Here is a 15,838-nt window from a genome sequence, read left to right as displayed (position 1 = left end):
GCAGCTGGTTTTGAACTAGTGATGTAGGCTTCTTTCAGTAACCCACCCAACTAGTTTCATACAATTGCTAGTCATCTAATTAGTATGGAAGTCTACAGAGCTCAAGAGTGCTAGTTAAAAGAAACTGTGTGCATCACGGCTATGGCATAGGGTGGGTAGACACACTTCTCCTGACATCAGTACTGCAGTGCCCAACATCTGCCCACACAAAGCAGGACGTGGCACGATTGGAGGCTTACACGGGGAGACGGTGGTGGTTGCATTGCATGACCACAAAACCCCCCGGCATTTTCCCCATGGCAAAATAACACAAAAAAGGGGGCGGGGGAAGACGTGACACAACAATTGCATGGTGACATCGTCGTGTGAAGCCCGTGGGGAAACCAGTGACCAAGCCATGATGAGTGCACAAAAAAGCACCCGTCTGAAGAGGCCCATAAACAGGGCGCATGCAGCGCAGCGGCTGCTGTTGCCACTCTCAAAATGACGTCATGACTGGGATCTGGGAGGGGGGAGAATTTGCACCCCCTTTCCACTATGAGCTCATGCCCATGCTAGTTTGGAGATAGGGGGTCTGTCTGTAACCCTTACCTTCCCACTGTGGTCCCAATCCAGATAGGGGGACCTGCACCTTATATTCCCAAGTAGTGATCTATTAAAGCAAATGAATCACTATCTGGTAATATATATTGCAGGTGCAGGAGAAAATCCCTGCAGCGGGTGGGTGGGTGAGGGTTAAAGCCCTCCTAGGCCCAATGCTAGGGTCCAATCCAGATCTGACTCCTGTGCTTACTCTAGAGCAAAAAAAGAAAAAAGTTGTACCTGCTAGGTACATCTTTAAAGTAATGTGTACTCTGGCCCTTAGCCTTGTTTTGAATGCACCTGAGATTAGCACTGAGTTGTTCCAGCTAACAAGAAGTGTCTTTCTAGATTAACATTTATTTAGGGTGACAATATGAAAAGGAGGACAGGGCTCTTGTATCTTTAACAGTTGCATAGAAAAGGGAATTTCAGCAGGTGTCATTTGTATATATGGGGAACCTGGTGAAATTTCCTCTTCATCACATCAGTTAAAGTGCAGGAGCTATACTAGAGTGACTAGATTTAAAAGAGGGCAGGGCACCTGCAGCTTTAACTGTGGTGAAGAAGAGGAAATTTCACCAGGTTCTCCATGTATACAAATGACACCTGCTGAAATTCCCTTTTCAATACAACTGCTAAAGATACAGGAGCCCTGTCCTCCTTTTCATAGGGTCACCCTACATTTATTACCCATTGAGATGAGTAACTTGGTTGCATTTGGGAGTTCCAGATGTCTTCCTCCAGCTAATGTACTTCTTGTAGGAAAATTACTGTTTCCCAGCAAACACTCAAATGAAAATATTTTGTTGCTGGAAAAAGTGCAGCCTTTGTAGTTGAGAGTGCAATGCGTTCTGTGGTAGTGTGTGCGTTGCAGATACCTATTAGCTAATTTCCATGACTATACTGGTCAAACCTTATGTTTCTGAAGCCCACATCTTTTTATGAAATTTTAATTCTTTAAAATACATTTTTTTGTCCTTAGAGGTTGAATATTGTCCGCTGAACCTTCCAATCTCCTAACAAAGGAGAGAAAAAAAGAAACTCTGGCAAACAGCAGGAAGGATCTCCCCACTGCAATCTGGTGCTATCTCTACCCCCTGCCTTTTAATTTAGTGGCTACTAAAATGATATGTCCTTTCAAAGGAAAACAAACAAGCCTCCAGTTTTTAGTGCGTGTGTGTGTGTGTGTGTGTTTTGAACTGTCCCTTGCAGCATATTCATCCTCCTGCAGCAAAACAAAACAAAAAACCCATCTGTTGTGTGAGGTACAGACTATTGCTCATCTACTAGCACATTTTGATTCAGATTCCAAAGCCAACATCTGAATTTTGTAATGTCAATGTATCAAAACTTTTTCATTTCAGCGTTGGTGGATAATAATCATAGTAAAGATAAATATACTACTAGTAAAGATAGCAAGCACAGTTAAGTGTCTAGCTGCAGCTAGAAATCCTGCCCCCATAATGAAGATTGCAAAGTGTGTGAACAGGACATACACATGTCTCCCCGTTCTAGTGTATGCGTGGCTTGTTCCCACAAATCCCTGCCTCCCACTGCTAATTTTTCCCAGGGGCCCTTCCACACACCGTACTGAAGGCGCATGCATGCGCCCCAAATACGACCCCAAAATGATAGTGTGCACTACAGCCAGAAGAGACGGAGGAGGCGGCGGCTGGGGAAAACAGGCGCGTCCTTGCTGCCGCCGCCTCCCCGCCGGCCTCCTGCTGCCTGGGTAAGAGCGACCCGGGTCGGAGAGCCCTCTGCCGAGCTCTCCAACCCAGGTCGCTCTTACCCAGGCAGCAGGAGGCCGGCGGGGAGGAGGCGGCGGCTGGGGAAAACAGGCGCGTCCTTGCTGCCGCCGCCTCCCCGCCGGCCTCCTGCTGCCTGGGTAAGAGCGACCCGGGTCGGAGAGCCCTCTGCCGAGCTCTCCAACCCAGGTCGCTCTTACCCAGGCAGCAGGAGGCCGGCGGGGAGGAGGCGGCGGCTGGGGAAAACGGGCGCGTCCTTGCTGCCGCCGCCTCCCCGCCGGCCTCCTGCTGCCTGGGTAAGAGCGACCCGGGTCGGAGAGCTCGGCGGAGGGCTCTCCGACCCGGGTCGCTCTTACCCAGGCAGCAGGAGGCCGGCGGGGAGGTGGCGGCGGCAAGGACGCGCCCAGATTCCCCAGCCGCCTCCTCCTCCGTCTCTTCTGGCTGTAGTACACACTATCGTTTTGGGGTCGTACTTGGGGCGCATGCATGCGCCTTCAGTACGGCGTGTGGAAGGGCCCCAGGATTGTTGAAATGTATAAAGGGGAAGTTCCACACCCTGCATTTTATTGGAGGTGTGGTTTAACTTGCAAGTCACTGGAGTCTTTGGTCACTATTATGAGGTAAATTTATATCATACATTTTGGATAAGAGGCACACCAGTGTCCCGCATTCAGAATCTTCTGTTCATAGCATGTCCTTGACTCACATACATACCACATTACAGCTGCCCATTTATTTATTCATCTCATTCAATTCCAGAGGCTGAGTTGACTACAATAAATGTAAACATATATAATACAAACCAAAATGAAATTTTTAAAAATGCTACCTTTCATCTCATCCATTTTTCTGCCTTTCCCCGTCTACACCTGTCCATATCTGCCCTCATGTTGGGCTTAGTCTCAGGGTGTGTCTTCATGGTGCTGGGTTGGCGCTGTGTCCCTTGGAAACCCCATGCTTTCCCTCCCCTGGGGTGAAGTCAGGTAATCCCAGTGCTGAGGAGGGAGTGCGGGGCTTCCGGGGCCGTAGCTAGACCTAAGGTTTATCCCAGGATTGTCCTGGGGTCAAACCTGTTCATCTGAGTGCCACACAGGGCATCCAGCGCTCAGGCAGGGACAAACCCGGGATGATCCTGGGATAAACCTTAGGTCTAGCTATGGCCTGGGTGACCATCTGGACCCAATCGCAGGTCACCTTCCACCAGGCACTGCCCGGCCATGCCTCTGTTGTAACACCAGAGTGAGGCTTTGTGGCTGTCTCAACGCCATTTTGGGCATCCTTGCCTTGCTCCTGAGACAAAAGGTGGGGTAAGTCCCTGACTTTTTTTCGCTGCAGGTGCATGATTGCAGCATTGTCGTATAAAGGGTGCCGCGATGCTGCGCACCTACCCTGGGGCTTTCTGAGCGTTTAGACAGCCCCTCAGAGCCTGATCAGAAATTTCACCCTAAATTAAAAAGATGCATTTTAATGTTTGTAACAAATAAAACTATAGGATGTGGAAACCATGGGGAGAGTCATCCTGCTACTTCCTGTTTTGTCCATCCAGTATTTATTACATAAGACTCCATGGCCTTTACAAGAGGGTTGTGGGTCATTATTTAAATGTACAAACAAATATCACAGTAACAGACAACAGTCTAGTAGCCCCTGCCAATCACACTCTCTTCTATGCTGTCATGTCAGAAAAATGTTGTTCCTTGTGAGAGCCAGTTCCGCAAATCCCTTCTACTCTTTCAGTGCCATGTTTGCTGCGATAGCTTCATAAGTAATGCTCTGTGCAAAGGAAAGCCAGTTAAGGAAGCCAAATTAAGAACAGATTTATTGTAATTCCTCAGTTGCTTGAGAAGCCTTTATATTAGGTATTAGGTTTGGTCATAGCCTGTGGTCTCCTCATCTCATCTTCATGTAATTTGTGAAGTCATTGTTAATGGAGATTCTGCACTTTGAGTGTATGCACTGTTTGGAGTGCTGATCTTTGTCTCCAGTGTTGCAAAGCCCTGGTTGCGTGAAAAAGCATACATGTTTGGCTTGATGCTCTCACTGCTGTTGTTGCTGGATCTCAATAGACCTTTGAAAAATAGGGCTCTTGCTAACAACAGCAAGTGTTTGCAATTAGCTTCACCATATGGTGGATTTTGCTTTCTGCATCTTCTAGGCAGAATAAGAGCCAAATATCTGGAATAGCACAATATCCAGTGTGGTGTTAGCTCATCTTACAGAAACCACAGGCTTGTCAGAGTTAAGTGGTGATTCAGAAAGTCAGCAAAGGAATCTCCCATTCATCAGTGGGTCAAGATCCTTCTAATGTCTCCTGTTACTGCTCAGTGCAGTGTCTATCACAGGATTTCACCTCCTCCCACTATCGCTGGCCAGAACTGCAAGATTATCTTTTCTTCCGCACTGGACATGGTGTGTCTGTTTGCATTTTCACTGCTCCTTCACTCCTTCAACAACGTCTGGTCCATTTCTCAGGAAAAATAAGCTTCTTTTCTCATCAACTCGTTTCCCTGTTGTTTTTTAATCAGTAATTTGTTGACCTTTTTTTATTTAGCTATAACAATAAATAATTAAAGAAAACTTAGAGCTTCTTCAAACGTGTGATTTATAGCACGCGTGTTACTGGCTGCTCACAGATATTTGTGGGTCCTTTTGACAACGCTGTCCACCTCCTGTATGTCTCCCGCTCCTTTTTTCAGTTTTAGCGTCATAAAATAAACTGCAGAAAACCTGACTCTTCTGAGATTGCGCTATAAAATGCCCACTAGAAGGTGATGCCCCATTGAAATGTACAGGCCATGTGGTCGCTGTTGCCTTCTCCATGTAATTGTGCTCGTTTCAAATGCAGAAGAGCACCAGGAAGAGAGCAGTGGTAAGGAAACACGATTCTCCCTCTCCATCTGAAAACGCCCCGGATTAGCAAAAACAGATACAACACCCCTTTGGGTGGTACTGGCCTTGCAATCAGTTTCCAGGAGTTAGGTGGTAATGCCCCCCCCCCCAAGACTGGAATAATCTTTGGCAACTTGTAGAATTCTAATATTTGTGTCTGTGTCTGTAGGGGGTTGGGTATTTTTCTCCCCACAAGAAGAATGTCATCATGTGACAATGTTTCCATTGGGGCATTCTGTTTAAAATTAAGGAAGAATACAGCCAAGCATCTCTGCCACTGCTTGGAGTGGCAGCAAGGCATTTTCATGTTGGGGAAAATTTAAAGTAATTCTCAGTCACCTCAACACCAGCGAAGGCCCTCCTGAGAGTTGTTGGAGATCTCCCAGTTTTGCATGAACATGGTGTGTGTCTATGTGTGTGATTTTCAGCTTCACACTAATAATTATCAGGGGGAAAAGAGGCATCTAGGGATTAACTGAAATTACTTCCCTTTTATTATAATATGTGGATTTGTTACAGATTTGAACTGCTATTTTCAATCAGATAAATAGAAGGATAACATATACAATAGAAAAAAGGGGGAACAAGATGGGAATGATGGGGGTGGTAGTACATTTTTTTGTGTCACTGAGCAAGGAGTCAGAAGAGCAAGTCACAGGAATTTTTAATTTGGGGCAATATTGTGTAGTCAAAGCACTCCCATCTGCCATTACATTTATGTAAGGTATTCTCTGTTAGATCCCTTCTTTTCAGAGACTGCAGTCATTGGGGAATAGCTTACCAATTCTATGATTCTAACCTCGTTGTGAATCTGATCCTGAATGTACACTATATTCTTTTAGGATGGTGTTTAGAGTCGGAGGGACAGGAATTAGAGCCATTAATTATAGAATCATAGAATACTAGAGTTGGAAGGGGCCTACAAGGCCATCGAGTCCAACCCCCTGCTCAATGCAGGAATCCACCCTAAAGCATCCCTGACAGATGTCTGTCCGACTGCTTCTTGAAGGCCTCTAGTGTACTATTTATGATGTACTATTTAGTACATGATAAATAGAGCAATGGCACCAAAGAAAAGAGTTGATTGGACACCCAGGAAAAGAAGCAGGATTGTTGTATTACGTGAATCAGGTCTTTCAATGGATATATAAACATTTGAATTTTGTGAAACAAAACATTTTCTATAAGCATGCAAAGTTACAAAACATGAAAATTTTAAAAAGTGTCCACAATTTTGGCCACCACTGTATCCATCATCTTGTAACAGTGCATTTGTTTTTCAGCCCAGCACTTCAGCCTATCAAGATCGCTTTGAAGTTTGTTTCTGTCTTCCAGGGTATTAGCTATCCCACCCAATCTTGTGACATCTGCAAATTTGATCAGCATTCCCTGCACCTCCTCGTCCAAATCATTAATAAAAACGTTGAAGAGCACTGGGCCCAGGACTGAGCCCTGTGGTACCCTGCTCATTACCTCCCCCCAGTTTGAGAAGGTGCTGTTGATCAGCACTCTTAGGGCCTTGCTAGACGAGGCCTTAGCGCGCTTTGAGGCCCGGTTTCCCTGCTGTGCGTCCAGATGACGCACATGGGAATCCGGGCCCAGGCCGCACGGAAACCTCCCTTAACGCGCCATAAGCGAAGTCGCTTATGGTGCGCCTTTTCCGCAGCCCCAGCCTGAGGCCGGGACTGCGGAACGTCTAGCAAGGTCCGTGGCTTTTTGTGGCTACTCGCTTACTCACGGGTAGCCGGAAAAAGCCACGGACTGGGCACAGCGCTCATACGAGCGCTGTGCCCATCGAGCCGGGGGGATCCCGGGGGGGACACATAGGGGGGGGAAGGCCGGACCAGCAGGAGAGGGGGAGACGGGGAGGGATGGCAGAGGGCGACACAGGAGATGGGGAGGGATGGCGGAGGGCGACACGGGAGATGGGGAGGGATGGTGGAGGGCGACACGGGAGACGGGGAGGGATGGCGGAGGGCGACACAGGGGACGGGGAAGGGAGGGCGGGGAAAGAGGGGGCAGGGGGCAGGGGGCTTAATTAAAAAAGGGTGGGGGGCTTAAGTAAAAAAAAACCCTTACCTTCTCCGGAGTCTTCAGGGCGCACTTGGCCCCTTTAACAACAACAAAAAAATGGCAGACGCTACAGGGCTTCCGCAGTCCCTGAGCGTCGGCCGTCTAGGAGGTGGGGCGGCGCGCGCTAAAGTTAGCGCGCCATCTCCCCGTCTCCCTGCCGGCTTATCCGGCAGGGTCTAGCAAGGCCCCTAGAGTCTGATTCTATGGCCAATGGTGGATCCACCTAATAGTTTTTCCATCTAGCCCACTTTTAGCTAGTTTGCTGATCAGAATATCATGTTGTCAAAAGCTTTGCTGAAGTCAAGATATATTATGTCCACAGCATTCCCACAGTCCACAAGGGAGGTTACCTGATCAAAGAATTAGATGAGATTAGTTTGACAGGATTTGTTGTTGACAAATCCATGCTGGCTTCTAGTAATCAGTGCATTGTTTTCAAGGTGCTTACAGATTGACTGCTTTATAATCTGCTCCAAAAAAATTCCCTGAGATTGATGTCAGACTAACTGGTCTGTAGTTCCCAGGTTCCTCCTTTTTGCCCTTTTTGAAGATAGGGACAACATTAGCCCTCCTCCAGTCATCCAGAACTTCACCTATCTTCCATGATTTTGCAATTATAATAGACAGTGGATCTGAGAGTTCTTCTGCCAGCTCCTTTATTACTCTAGGATGTACTTCATCAGGCCTTGGAGATTTGAACTCCTTCAAAAAAATTAGGTGTCCCTTGACCATTTGTTTATCAAACTGCAGTCCTGCCCCTTCATCTTGTACTTCACTTTTTCAGGGGGGTCATAGACCCTCTTTTAGAGGAAGACTGAGCCAAAGTAGGTATTGAGCACTTTGGCCTTTTCTTTGTCATCTATTATTAATTTACCATCCTCATTCAGCAGTTGAACCACCATTTCTTTCCTCTGTCTTTTACTACTCACGTATCTGAAGAAAGCCTTTTTGTTGTTTTTAGCATTCCTCACTAGCCTCAGCTCATTCTCAGCTTTAGCCTTTCTGATGACATTTGTGCACTTCTGTGCTACCTGTCTGTACTCTTCTTTTGTAGCCTGGCCTTCCTTCCACTTCCTATATGTGTCTTTTTTAGTTTTCAGGTCATCTCTAAACTGTTGGTAAAGCCACATTGGTTTCTTCTATTGTCTTCTATCTTTTTTCCTAGTTAGAATTGTTTGTAATTGTGCCTTTAAAATTTCCTTTTTAAAAAACACCCACCCATCTTGGTCTCCTTTTCTTATAAGGGTCACATGCCATAGGATCTTGTTTATAATAGTTCTGAGTTTATTAAAATCAGCTTTCCTAAAATCCAGTGTCCATGTGTGGTTACACTCAGCTTTTGCTCCCTTTAAAATCAAGAACTCAAGTATGATGTGGTCACTTTCCCCCAGAGTTCCTGTGACTGCTACTTTATCCACTAAGTCATTTGTATTAGTCAGTATTAAGTCAAGGACAGCCAATCCTCTAGTTCCTTCCTCCTCTTTCTATAGGAGAAAGTTATCATCCACACATGTCAGGAATTTCTTGGAGGGGGCAGTTTTGGCAGAATTTGTCTCCCAACAGATATCAGGATAATTGAAGTCCCCCATCGCTACTGCATCACACTTCCTTGAAACACTGGCAATTTGCTTTTCAAAAGTTTCATCCTCGTCTTCTCCTTGATTGGGTACTGGTAGTCGGTAGTAGACTCTAACTATCATGCTCCTTTTATTCCTTGCCCCATTTATTTTAATCCAGATGCTCTTGATGGGCCTCCCAGGCTCATCCTCCTGTATTTCTGTGCAGGGGTAAGTATTTTTTAACATATAGTGCACCTCCGCCTCCCTTTCTATTTCTTCTGATCTTTTTGAACAAATTATACTCTTCAATTGCTGATTTCCACTCAATCCCACCAAGTTTCAGTTATACCTATCAAGTTCTATTTGCCTACATGTATTAAGAGTTCACGTTTGTTCTGTTTGTTTCCCATATTCTGGGCATTCATATATAGACATCAAAGACCATGTGCTTTATGGTCTGGCTTCTTTCCTACATTATTGTGAGGACTATTTGGGAGCACTGTTAGAGCTGTTCTCTGTGTTATGGTGCATGAGACTTCATCCATTGTTGCCTCCAAGTTCATGTCTTCCTCCCCTGTGAGATTCAGTTTAAAGCCCTCCTGATGAAGTTCTTCATGCTGTGGGCAAACACATTCTTCCCAGCCCTTGTGAGGTACAACCCGTCCCTTGCCAGCAGTCCATTTTCCAAGTACTTAGCCCATGGTCCCAGAATACGAATCTCTCATGTCGGTACCACCTTCATAGCCAGTCGTTCACCTGGAGTATTCCCCCCCCCCCCCATTTCTATTCCTCTTCCAAGAACTGGCAGGATGGTTGAGAAAATTATCTGGGCCCCAAACTTCTTGAGTTTCCTTCCCAAATCTTCAAAGTCTGATGTGATTTCTTCATAGCACCGCTTGGTAGTATCATTTATTCCCAGATGGATGAGAAGAAAAGGATATGTGTCAGTGGGTTTTATGAACTTTGGCAACCCTTCAGTCACATCTCTAATCTGTCCTCCAGGGAGACAGCATACCTGGGTGAGTCCATGGGTCTTTGCGACATACTACTGGCCTTCTGCCTGTTGCTCACTGCTGCATTGGGGTCCTGTGTAATTCTTCCTCTGCAGACTGTCCTCCAGTCTCATCTTCCAGTAGCTGAAAGCAGTTGCACAGCTTTAGTAGTTTCACTGGTGCAGAGTGTCTTCTAGTTTTTTTGCTCCTAACTTTCACACCTTTCCAGGGAGATTCCTCTTCATTGGCTTTCCTCACCTCAGCATTCCCCACTTCTGCTTCAACTTGCTGTTTGTCTTCCTCCTCCTGTGGTTCTCTCTGCTGTTGAAGTTCCATCATTTGTCTAAGAAATCTTTGTCTTCTCTTATTCCTTGGAGGGTGGAATACAATTATTGCACATACCTTGCAGGTCACTACCACTGGAGTATCCTTTGTTAGGGACCTCCCTCTTGACCTCCCCCTGACAAATCCCTGTTCACTCTCCCTGTTCACTCGCTCTGATAGCACTCTTTCTGGGAGGTGGCTTCCTTATGTGGCTTCTAGTCCAGCTGGGACAGCTTCCTCTTCTCTCCTCTGCTCAGCTAGGAGTCAGAAAACAGAATGAAACTCCCTGCCCACTCAGCTGCTGTGAGCAATCAGGCCCAGCAGCAGCTCTCAGGACTTTCCCCTTGAATCAGCACTCAGGAGCACATGGCAAGCACACAGCGACTTTGAATAGGCAGCCTCCTGGATTTACTGAAGGCCTCTCTCCTCTTTGCCTCTCTCCTCTTTTTCCACTACACCTGCCCTGACAAACTCCTGTTTGCTCTCTCTGTTTGCTCACTCTTTGGGAGCTTGCCTCCTTATGTACTTTTTAGTCCAGCTGGGGCAGCTTCTTCTCTGCTCTAGTCAGCTAGGAGTCAGGAAACATTAGACCTTAGATATGAGGTACCTAGTTATTAATGTTGAACAAAGCTCATCTTAACTTTCACAAGAGCTGGGATCTTTTGGTAAGAAGCTTTGTTCTGATCTAGCAGGTTAGGTCCTGTAAGGGCTATCAACCTCCAAATTTTTCTACAATAAAGCTGTTATTTCTGTGACTAAGCAAGTCTAGTTTTTACATAGCTTTTCCAGAATGGTCAATAAGGTTGTGTATAAAATATCAATACAGGTACAATTGACCAGGATAGAGACAAGTTTGGGTGGTGTGAGATTCAGGACAGAAAAAAAGGAAGTACTGCTTCACATAATCGCTATCTATAAAGCTGAAAGTATGTGTGTGGGTTTGTATGTCTGGAAATCTTTACTCACTTCCACATGAGTTACAAGCTTGAAATTAGGCATGGTGATAGGTCTTTGTGTACAATGTACTAGAAAAATCTTACAACCCAAAATTTTGGGGGTTTAAGTATTTTTAAAGAATTTAATATAAAACATAGGCTTATGCCTATAACTCCCAGCATGCCATGGGCAGGAGGGCAGACTTGGTGGCCATTGTGAGTGTGCAGCCAGGTGGGCACTGCATGCCTTTCACAAGCCAGTCTCCTAAGGTCGGTCTCTAGCAGTCAACCCAATTCCACATCAAAGGCACCCTGTCCTGATATTGCTGTTTTCTCAAAATCTGCCTCCAACCTGAAGCGTGAAGCATGCGTGGTCCTTAAGAGGGAGGGAGGGGAGTCACTCTGCGCATGCCCAGAATCATTCCATCTGCTGTGGTGGCACAGTATTTTAAAACAGCTGTCTGTGGTGCCTCTCCCTTTGTCACAGGCAACAGGCAATGGGTCTGTACTTCCGGCTGCCTGCCAATGACATCATCACCAGTCTGAGGGAGCCCACAGTGGAGAACGGGGGCTGGCCAGGAGGCTGAAGAGCCACTGCCGCCACAGCAGCTGGGAAGGGCCCCGGGCACTGCGGTGAAGGGTGGCTCGGTTGCTGGGATAATGCGAAGGGATGCTCCGTGGCTTTTTCTCCCCCACCCATCCCCTCCTTAAAGATGAAAAAGTCACAGAGATACTTAATATTTATCAAACGTGATAAACCTTATTCAGGGTCTCGAGCAACACCAGTTATATTAGCTAGTACATAGTAAAACTATGGAATTTGCTGCCACAAAATGTAGAGATGGCCCTCAACTTGGACATTTTAAAGGGATTAGACAAGTTAATGGAGAATAAGGGTATCAATAGCTATTAGTCATGATGGCTCTATATTACCTCCAATATCAGAGGCAGTATGCCTCTGAATACTAGCTGCTGGATAACACAAGCACGAGGGTTCTGTTGCATTCATGTTCTAGCATCTGGTTGGTAACAGCATGAACAGATGGTTGGACTAGATTGGCCTTTGGTGTGATTCAGCAAGGCTCTTCTTACGTTTTTAGGTGGTAAAAAACTTCCTGGATAAGTATGGCACTTCAGAGTTCAATTGGAATATTGCATGATTGAATGCAGTCTCTGCACATACAAAATAGAATAGAAAAATCTCTTTCCATTCCTAAAATAGCATTCTAGGATAGTGTAGCAAATTGTCAGGAAAAAAACTGGCTCAGGCAGGTGTGTGTGTGTGTGTGTGTGTTATTTTTTAAATCTCTAGGCCAGTTGCCAGTAATAAACAGATATTTGGACTGATTGCCAATAAATTATTTTGAGTAATGGAAGGATATTCCGAGCAAAAGTCATCAGCATCAGTATAACTTGATGTGCATGCTTAAACTGTGCATTGATGGCTTGTACACTAAGGAATCAGGTTGTGGAATCATAGTTCCTCATTTCACACATGGTTGCATGTGAGCCTGAGCGGTGGATGTTTGTGATTCCTCCCTAGGTGGCCCTGACAACAGGCTGTGTTTATTATTTGTTTATTTATTACATTTCTATGTTGCCCAATAACCAAAGCTCTCTGGGTGATTCATTATTATTATTATTTATTTATTTATTTATTTATATAGCACCATCAATGTACATGGTTCATAAAAATTAAACCACAGAATACAGTATAAAATACAATATAAAATATAATAGCTTAAAACTACAATATAAAAGTGCAACCAGAGTAAAACCTAGCAGCAGTGCAGAGATTTAAAATGCAGAGCAGATTTAAAACTGCAGAGCTAAAAAACAAAATCCTAAAAATGCCTGGGAAAATAAAAAGGTCTTCATCTGGCATTGGAAACGGCATAATGTAGGGGTCGGGCAAGCCTCTGGGAAATTTATTCCACATGGGGTGCCACAGCAAAAAAGGCCCTTCTGCTGGTAGCCACCCGCCTCACTTTCTTAGGCAGGGGCTCCCAGAGAAGGACTGCTGAATATGACCTTAGGGTACATATGGGAGGTACATATGGGAGTATGTACCTCCCATATGTACCCTAAGGTACATATGGGAGGAAGCGTTCCTTCAGATAGCCTGGTCCCAAGCCGTTTAGGGCATTGAATGTTAATACCAGTACTTTGAATTGGGCCCGGAAAGGGACTGGCAGCCAATGTAGCTGGGAAAGTACTGGCATAATATGATCTCATTGGCCAGTCTCCATTAACAATCTTGCTGCCCTGTTTTGGACCAGCTGAAGATCCCAGACTGTTTTCAATGGCAGCCCCCATACAACAAATTGCACTAATCCAAAGAGAAGTTATCAGAGCATGGATAACTGTAGTTAGGCTATGTCTGTCTAGATAAGGGTGTAGTTGGTATATCAGCATAAGCTGATGAAAGGTGCTCCATTCCACCGAGTCCACCTGTGCCTCAAGTGACAGCTCTGGGTCCAAGAGCAGCCCCAAATTACAAACCTGATGCTTTACAGGGAGTGCAACCCACTCCAGAACAGGTTGAACATCACCTAGCTGAGCAGATGAACCACCCACTAACAGTACCTCCGCCTTGCCTGGATTGAGTCTCCATTTATTGGCCCTCTTCCAGTCCATTACTGTGCCCAAGCACTGATTCAGAACAACCACTGCCTCACCTGGGTTTGATGAAAAAGAGAGAAAGAGCTGGATGTTGTCTGTATATTGATGATACCTCAGCCCACACATCCAGATAACTCTCCCCAAGTGATTTCATGTAGATGTTTAATAGCAAAGGGGATAAAATAGAGCCCTGTGGAACCCAAAAGCATAGTTGCTAAGGCACAGAGCAATAATCCCCCAACACCACCTTCTGGAATTGGCCATCCAGGTCGGAGCGGAGCCATTGCAACACAGTGCCTCCATCTCCCAGCCCAGACAACCTATCCAGAAGGATACCATGGTCAATGGTATCAAAAGCTGCTGAGAGGTCCAAGAGAGTCAACAGGGTCACACTCGCCCTGTCCCTCTCCCGGCAAAGGTCATCCCACAGGGTGACCAAGACAGTTTCCATTCCAAAACCAGGCCTGAAGCCCGATTGAAATGGATCTAGATAATCCGTTTCATTCAAGAGTGCCTGGAGTTGCCTTCAGGAGTTCTTGGGTTGAGCTGAGCGAGGTGGGCAGGCAGGTTGCACGGGGGCAGAGCTACCTGGTGACATGGCAGTAGGAGCTATTGGGATTCCTCACACTCATGCTTCCTTGCATGACCCCAACCCCTGACCATGTCCAGCCCAAGTGCGAAACTTTTGAAAATCAAAAATTGACAATAGCAACTGTTTATCAAGGAGAAAACAAGCCTTTCACTCTTCTCTGTGACACTTATTTTCCATGTGCAAACTGTATGTGTGTGTGTCTGTTAATATGCAGAAGCATTCAGTCATGTGATTCTCCTACCTGCAGTCTGAAGTGGTTCAGTAAAAGAAATTTTTTACTACCTAGTTGTATGAACTATGTCTTAACTGAGGCTACTTCAGGGCTGTGCCAGCTTGCCGCTTCCATATCTATTGTAAGGTCCAAGAAACCAGGGCTGGCCCTACCATTAGGCAAAGTAAGGTGGCCGCTTCAAACAGTAGATGGTGGCAGAAAGGTATTGCAGGAGAGGGTTGTGGGCTATATGATACACCCTACGTCCCCTAGGCTGCCCGGCTGCCTTCAGGTGTCCCATTGTCAGTTGTTGAAGGAAGGATCAGTTGTACATGGAATTGCAGGGGGTGGGGGGGGTCATCTTCTTGTCCTTTGCTTCAGGCAGCAAACTGTTTCGGAACAGCCCTGCAAGACGTTTATAGGTTGGCAACCCCCCACCCACCCACCTCAGTACCATACAACACAAGTCTAAAGACTGATGGACATTTGACTGGGTAGTGATGCAGGCCTGAGCTAGACTGAGATCTTCCCTGGAAAGGTTGATGGAATCCTAGCTGTATTGAACTGAAATTCAATTACAAGGAAGTAAAAGGAACATTAAGGCATTAATCTGGGACAATTATAACGTCTCCAATCCAGGGGAAATCAAGCAATTTCTGCCTTCCATTCCCAGTACAAGTTATCCTTAATTCTGTGGTGTAGCACAAAGCAATAAAAGGAACAGAGACAAATCCCACAAACGATTGTTTAACTGAAGACCACAACTGAGGCTCAAACATAATGCTTCTGCTTTGGGCCTTTTGCATGGCAGGCTCTTTGCAGTGAAGTGCAGCAACTGCTTTGAAGCAATTGCCCCCAGCGAGTTCGTCATGCGAGCCCAGAAAAGTGTGTACCACGTGGGCTGCTTCTGCTGTTGTGTCTGTGAGAAAAAGCTCCAGAAGGGAGATGAATTTGTCCTGAAGGAGGGCCAGCTGCTGTGCAAGAGCGACTATGAGAAGGAGCGTGAACTGCTCAGCCTAGTGAGCCCAGCTGCATCTGATTCTGGTAAGGTAGTACAAAGTGTTTTGTGTGCCGCTGAAGAGGTAGCTAGTCCATAGGGTGACCATAAGAAAAGGGGGACAGGGCTCCTGTACCTTTAACAATTGTACGGAAAAGGGAATTCCAGTAGGTGTCATTTGTATGCATGCAGCACCTGGTGAAATTCCCTCTTCATCACAACAGTTAAAGCTGCAGGACCCCTGTCCTCTTTTGTAGAGTGACCAGATACAAAAGAGGGCAAGGCTCCTGTTACAGCTTTAACTGTTGTGATGA

The 15,838-nt window shown here is 45.9% G+C and overlaps 1 protein-coding gene across 1 annotated transcript in view; it reads left to right on the top strand.

Annotated features, from left to right (window-relative positions):
- LMX1A (LIM homeobox transcription factor 1 alpha) overlaps positions 1–15,838 on the top strand; it is a 120,735-nt gene that overhangs the window by 72,180 nt on the left and 32,717 nt on the right. The window contains exon 3 of the mRNA XM_063116864.1: positions 15,339–15,571. Within this exon, the coding sequence (XP_062972934.1) occupies positions 15,339–15,571 (233 nt within the window). The remainder of the gene's footprint in view (positions 1–15,338; positions 15,572–15,838) is intronic.

The sequence above is a fragment of the Elgaria multicarinata genome, chromosome 1 (assembly GCF_023053635.1).
Source record: "Elgaria multicarinata webbii isolate HBS135686 ecotype San Diego chromosome 1, rElgMul1.1.pri, whole genome shotgun sequence".
NCBI classification, from domain to species: domain Eukaryota; kingdom Metazoa; phylum Chordata; class Lepidosauria; order Squamata; family Anguidae; genus Elgaria; species Elgaria multicarinata.
This window is presented reverse-complemented; position numbering and strand designations above follow the sequence as displayed.